This window comes from Ochotona curzoniae, unplaced genomic scaffold (genome assembly GCF_017591425.1).
Source record: "Ochotona curzoniae isolate NIBS_2020 unplaced genomic scaffold, NIBS_Ocur_1.0 contig_4514, whole genome shotgun sequence".
Classification (NCBI taxonomy): domain Eukaryota; kingdom Metazoa; phylum Chordata; class Mammalia; order Lagomorpha; family Ochotonidae; genus Ochotona; species Ochotona curzoniae.
Window position 1 is genome coordinate 6,095,360 of NW_024466312.1, and position 6,342 is coordinate 6,101,701.

The 6,342-nt window shown below is 49.3% G+C and overlaps 1 protein-coding gene across 1 annotated transcript; it reads right to left on the reverse strand.

Moving 5' to 3' along the window:
* Window positions 1–614: 614 nt before the first annotated feature.
* Window positions 615–5,577, reverse strand: RESP18 (regulated endocrine specific protein 18). Its single transcript, XM_040986444.1, has 6 exons — window positions 5,481–5,577; window positions 3,589–3,693; window positions 2,541–2,673; window positions 2,284–2,323; window positions 2,081–2,170; window positions 615–754 (listed from the first exon to the last, which is right to left on the reverse strand). The coding sequence occupies exons 1-6, from the start codon at window positions 5,575–5,577 to the stop codon at window positions 704–706; spliced, it is 516 nt and encodes a 171-aa protein (XP_040842378.1). The 3' UTR covers window positions 615–703.
* Between the last annotated feature and the right edge of the window lie 765 nt (window positions 5,578–6,342).

Here is a 6,342-nt window from a genome sequence, read left to right on the forward strand (position 1 = left end):
CATGCAAGGTGAGGACTTTAGCTACTAGGCCTCCACACTGAGCACTATCTAATGAATTTTAAAAGTGTTTCCAGAAAGAAAGTGCTTTGCAAATACAACATTCTGCTGTTTGGTTGGGCAGATTACCACTGTCTTTCAAAATTTCATGCTAACAGAAATAAACTAAATAGAAGAGCCAAAGAAGTGTTAAGTGTGTGCACACTTTGACCCTGACACTGCTGTTTGATCATTGAGGGCAGCTCCAGCAAGGCTTATACAGCTGGAGTAGAGACCCTCAGAAAACAATATGATTCAGGCCTGTTTGGTTTCAAAGTGGAAGAATGATTGGCTACAAATAGTATTCTGTCCTCCATGACACACAAGGATATGGGCAGACAGACAACAAAGCATGGCTGGGAAATGAGCAGGGAAGGCCCTCCCTCGCTCTCCACTTCACTTCAGGAAGGGTCAATGGGAGGGGGCTGGAAAGGGCAGAGAGCTGCTCTCCTTCAGCACCAAGAGCTGTGCTGGGATTCCAGCGCTCCAGCTTAGGAGGCTCTGGCCAAGTTCAGTTCCCACCCATCCTGCCTCAAGACAAGCACAAGCAAACAGCACAAGCAAACAGAAGTGTTTTGCATGAAATTTCACTTTAATGATCCAGATGTGGGTTGGCTGAGAACTGTTCCCTGGGAAGGCCTGGAGTGGGGAGATGTCTCATGAGGTCTCAGTCAGCGACCAGGTTGTGGCCTACAGTGGGGAGTGGCTCGAAGAAGCCCTGTGTCACAAGAAGAAACAAGGAATTTGAACAAGGATGTGTCCCCTGCCCTTTCTCCCCCAATGCTTCAACAGCAGCCCAATTATAATGAGACTGCAGTGACGCGGCCCCTTGGCTCCCACATCAAGCTCCACCCTCTCCTTGATCTTCCCTCAGGTTGGAGCTGGAGAAAAATGGGAGTATTGTTCCGGAATATCATGTTTGCATTCCCAGAAGTGCCAAGGCAGCCAGTCTGAACAGGTAGGCTCTGCTACTTAGAACTGATCAGGTTGCCTCAGCAACCATCCCAGCCTTAGAAAGCCTAGCTGCTACATTACGGGTATGACAGACAGATGATTCTTTGAAGAGCAGGAGGGCCTGGAACCCCAAGGTTCGTGCTGCCTCTGGATGGAGGGCACACAGCTGGGAGTGGGATGCTCAGCTCCACTCAGCTCTCCCCAACCACCCAAGACCAAGACACCCCCATCTCCCAGGAGAGGATGTGGGCTCCTTACAGGTCTCTCAGCCTCCACTCTGGCTCTTCTCATCTGTCATTCGCCAACACCCACAGGCCTTTCAAAATGATGTCTCACACTGTGATATCTCTTCCAGAAAGCTTCCTGATTAATCTCTTTCTGTCCTTAGCATAAAAGCCAAGTCCTTGACCTTGAGCCTGCTTCTTCCACACTGGTTTTTCTGTCTGTGACATCCCTGGCTCAGGGCATTGGTGGCTGCAATGCTTTCTGCCCAGGATGTCCTTTCAAGCTGCCTCTGACTGTCCTCTTCTTGCAATATAAGTTTCATATCAAAACAAAAAAGACTTTTTTGAACATGGAGGAGGCTGTTTGGGACAGTTCACCCCTCACTTCCATCTACTGGCGCATTTTCCAAGTGCCAAGAATGGGACAGGAAGGGGAATGAGGCCAGGACCAGGAACCCAGTCCAGATCTTCCACCCAGGTAGCAAGAATCCAATCACTTGCATTTTTACTGCTGCCTCCCAGGGTATTCATTAGCAGGAATCTAGACTCAGAAGCTGGAACCAGGCATTAGACTCGGGCTCTCTGATATGGAAAATGGGTGTCTTAACCAGCACTTTAACCGTTGGGTCAAACACCTGCCTTTCAAGGCCTATTTCAAGCTTGATATCCATGTATGATCTTAGCAAGCATTTCTTCTTTAGCTGCTCCTAGCACCTGCATCATGCTTTATCCTCCACAGGAAGACTCTAGGAGATACAGGGAAGTGGGGATCCCTTTAGATTGGTGCTTTGCTTCAGATTACCTCCCACATGCTTGCCTCCCTCACTCAGATATGTTGGCGTCCATACTGAAAGTGAGTCCCTCACCTTGGCAGGGTGCGCTGCCTCTCTTTTCAAGGTCTTTGAAACTACATTGGAGGTAAAGCATTGATCTTTGTTCATCTTGGCTACTGGGCTCTGTGAGGAGAGAAGCTGGTAGTCAAGAAGATAGGAAGGATGAGGGTGCCCAAGAGGGAAAGTAAAGGGGAAGTCAGGGATTCACAACTGCTGGGACGATGCATGCATCTCACCTTGGGGAATAGGAGTTGAAGTTTATCCTCTTTCTTGCCTCTGGAGGAGACAAGAAGACAAACAAGATCCAGGCTTGCTACCACCCACCTCCCATCCTTTTGCTGATACTACCAATGGGTCACAGACTCCACATGGGACCTCTGCCTCATTCTCCTCCTGCCATTCCAACTGGCTCCTAACTCCAGTTTCAGGATCTACACAGAGACTCCAGTTTCTGTCTACCACCCAGCATGGGTCAGCTGTCAGCCTTACCCACCTCACCCCATTGGTTTTAGTGGGGAAGACTGCCTTCCCGTCTCTCATACATGAATCTTGGGGGTAGAGTCTGCTGATGTGTCCCATCTTTTGGGTCATCACATCCTGGGTGATGTCATTCTTCCAGAACAGACCTGCAGAACAAAGCATAGGTTGAATTTACATGAGGGACACTATTTTACCCACATTAGGGACCAGAGTGACCTCTGCCTCATGTAAATGTCAGATTACATTTTGTGATAAGAATGAACTGACATAAAGTTTGTTTAGCGCAGTTCTGGACATGCCATATTGAATTGGGATTATAATGATAATCTCTTATTGATTCACTGGAGTTACCATGTGAAGATCAAATGAACTTACAAATGTAAACAGAGCTTAGAAAACACTAAGGTTGTGTCTCTCATCTGAATCTCTTGCAAGATTTCTCAAAACACAGGTTACTGTTTGTCACATCCAGGGTTTCTGGTGTAGGAGGTCTGGGATGAAAATCAAGCTTTAGCACTTCCAATAATATCCCCAGGGATGCTGATGCTGCTGGCCCAGAATTCACTTAGGAAACTACTGCTTTAAGGCACTACACACATACTAGACATACCTATAGCAATATGAACTCAAAGCAGATTTCCTATATAACTCTCCCACTCATTCATCAATTTCTCCAGGGAAGGATCAGCCGTCTGTCTCAGTAGGTCTCCACTCTCTCACAACCTCTCCTCTATGTCTCATATACTTTTCCCTGCTTCCTTCTTAGAGGGTGAGGTGTGGCCTCCCAGCTGAGAATTGAGTCAGTGCAGGGACTAAGATTAGTATCATGTAGTTGCAAGCTGGCCTTTTCTAGGAGTTTCTTCTAGAAGTTTCTCACTGGGCTCTCTTGCAAACAGCCCACGCATCTAGCTTCTGCCTTACCCTTCCCTCCATGAGGTGTAGCTGACAAAGTTTCCAGTAGAGGCATTCAGGAAAAAGAAATCCTATTGTTAGTTCACAAAGCCCATCACACTGTTCTCATCTTTCCAAGCTCCAGCCTCTGTTCTCCAGCTTTCACTTACCATGAGGTATGATCTGCTGGAGTACAACTTGCACGTGCCGGAAGACTGGAGCGGTGAGCCCTTGGAGAGACCAGAGCTGTCCCACTCCCACTTGGCCCTGGCCATCTAAAGATAAGATGGTGGTGTCAGCATGGATCCCAAAAGCCTTCCAGATCCCATTTAAAGAGAAGCAGTGCCCTTCGAGGGTCACTGCGGGAACCCCTGTTTGTTTTTCTACCCATCCTATCCCATTGCACCAGGCTTCCTTCCCATCTTCCAGTCCTCACGTTTCCATTTCATCTTTTCTTTTCCCATTTATCACCTTGCCTGTTCTTCAGCCCTGGGCCTCACTCATCCTTAGGACCAACGGCCAAGGGAGATCCAAACTTACAAAAAGCAGCCTGTGTAGGGTCAGGGGAACAGAGACTCAGAAAGCTACCACATGGAATGGGTACCTAGGTGGCTAGGTAGAGTCTGGGAAGCAGGTGAGTTGAATCTTAAGGAAAGCTTTGGAGCCTGGAGGGGTTAGAGGAGGCTTGAAATGTTTCAAAGGAACACTTAATAGAAAATGTGCATTATGATAAACCCATGAGCAAATTTTTACAAAGCTTTCCACAAAAGTGAGGTTATCTTTTAATCCTATGTTCCAAGACTTCTTCTGGGTTCCTCAGTATCTTCAGTGAATTGCTTCCAGAGCCTCCTCCCAACAGACACCAAAATCTTTCAAGTCTGTGATGGAAAATGGCATTGTATATCACCTATGCAATGTTCCTAACCCATACACTTTAAATCATCTCTTGCTTGCTTCTAACATCTAAGTAACATGTAAATGGTATGTAAATAGCTGTTTTACTGTTTTGTTTAGGGAGTAACAATAAGACATACATCTGGTTTAACACAAACACTTTTTTTTTCTTAAACATTTTTCATCCGCAATTGTTTGAATTCCCTAATGTGGAACCTGAGGAGAGCTACCGAAGAGTCAACTCTCTTGTCACGGAATTGTAGAATCGTTCTGGACTGATTTTAAGAAGAGACCTAGTAGTCAGTGAAGCCTCCAGCACCCTACCCATAAAGAAAAGAGCTGAAAGAAATATGCACCCAGGGCAAGGAAACCGCCCTGCAGGCACCTGCGGCTTGGCTAGCACTGTCCGTGGTGCTGAGACGTGGTCAAGACGCGGTGCAGTAACCACTCTGGGAGGCCCCCTCGTCCTCTGCTCCCCATCTTTCACCTCCCCTCTGCACCTACGAAATCTCTGCTGGAGCCCCTGAACCCGGGAATCAGGAGGGGGAGACTCGACGTGTGACTAGCAGGTTGAGCTCCTCCCTTCGCGCAACTCGTAATTGCAGCGTCTGCGCACTCGAACAGACGAGACGTGAGTCAGCGTCGCCTATTACCTCAATGAGGAGGCGGGAGTCAGGTGGGGATGTTTACCCCAAGCCGGGGCGGGAGGGGGGGGGGCGTGTTTTTCTTATTGGAAATCGTAACACCCGGTCCAGCCTTCTCCCTGGGGCCGGGATGCGGGCACCTTGCAGACCACATCCCTTGCCTCGGCCCTGGCCTCAGCTTCTTTATTACCAAGGGATCTCTCGCTTCTCCAGTGGTCACATAGGTCGGTTGTAACTCTGTGCATTTGTCTTCCCGTCCCCTTCCTAAATCCCCCAGTCTCTTTGGGAACCCGTTGCGTGGGTCCAGGTTCCCTGGGCCAAGCCCCTTCGCAAGCCTCCGCCTCTTTGGGCGGGACGCTCTCCACTCCCACCTCTTCTCACCGCCCCGAACTTTCTTCTCTTGAGTTGCCCAGCCTCCTGGCCACCAACCCAATTCTCTCAGAATCATGCCCCGACCCTGCCAGAGCCCGCCATCTCCCCTCTCCACCCCTTCACACCCCCAAGTTCCTCCTGACCGTGGGTACCAACGTCGCCGCAGTCCCCAGGGCTGCTGTTTAGCAGGAGGAGGCCAACAAGCAGCCGCAGACCACCGAAGCCCCCAAGCCTCGGCGGGCGCCGCATCCTCTCGGCTCTGGCCGCTCTCACCTCCACCAGAGTCGCAATGCAGGTGGCGACAGCGGCCGGAGGGACTGAACCGGGCGGTCGCTTCCCACTGCCAGCGAGCCAATCGCAACCGGCCTCGCTCTTGCAGACTCCTACCCAACCCCTCCTTCTCCTTATCGCCTCCCCTCCCGCATCCAGCACCTCTGGCAGTTTCTAGTCCAAGCCTTTTTGACGTCAGCAAGGCCGCAGAGGCCACCAGTTCTACCCGCAGGTCCCAGATTATATAAGTAAATCCACGTGGGCCATAGGCAGGAACAGTACCTACCTCCTGGGCTTGTTGTAAGGAAAGGACACTCGAATTTTATTATTCCTGTTTCATACCTGACCCTCACCCTCTCAAAGATCTTTGGCAATCTTGTGGATTCTGTCTTTACTCCACAAGCATTATTGCTGTCACCCTAGGTCCAGACCACTGAGCCCTTTAATTAATTAATTCATTAATTAGGTTTCATGTTATTTGAAAGGCAGAGAGATCACTTCCATCTGCTGGTTCACTCCCCAAATGCCAGTAAGGGCCAGGGGCTGGGGCTATCTGCAGCCAGGAACCTGGAACTCCACCCTGCACATTACCAGGAAATTAGATCAGAAGTGGAACAGCGAGGGACTGAAACTGGCACTCATATGATGCCAAAGTCACAACAGGAGTCTTAACCCACTCTACTTCAAGGCCAGTTTCTTCTTTTAAAAGATAGGTACTTTTTACTGTTATGCATATATACTGTA

What these genes read in the sequence shown, in the direction of transcription:
- RESP18 (XM_040986444.1), bottom strand. Translation starts at nt 5,577, where the DNA reads ATGCGGCGCCCGCCGAGGCTTGGGGGCTTCGGTGGTCTGCGGCTGCTT. An exon ending in CCAGCAGATCATACCTCATG is followed by an intron (nt 2,674 to 3,588) that starts GTAAGTGAAAGC and finishes TTTGTTCTGCAG; the next exon opens with GTCTGTTCTGGAAGAATGAC. An exon ending in AGGCAGCGCACCCTGCCAAG is followed by an intron (nt 755 to 2,080) that starts GTGAGGGACTCA and finishes CTTGTGACACAG; the next exon opens with GGCTTCTTCGAGCCACTCCC.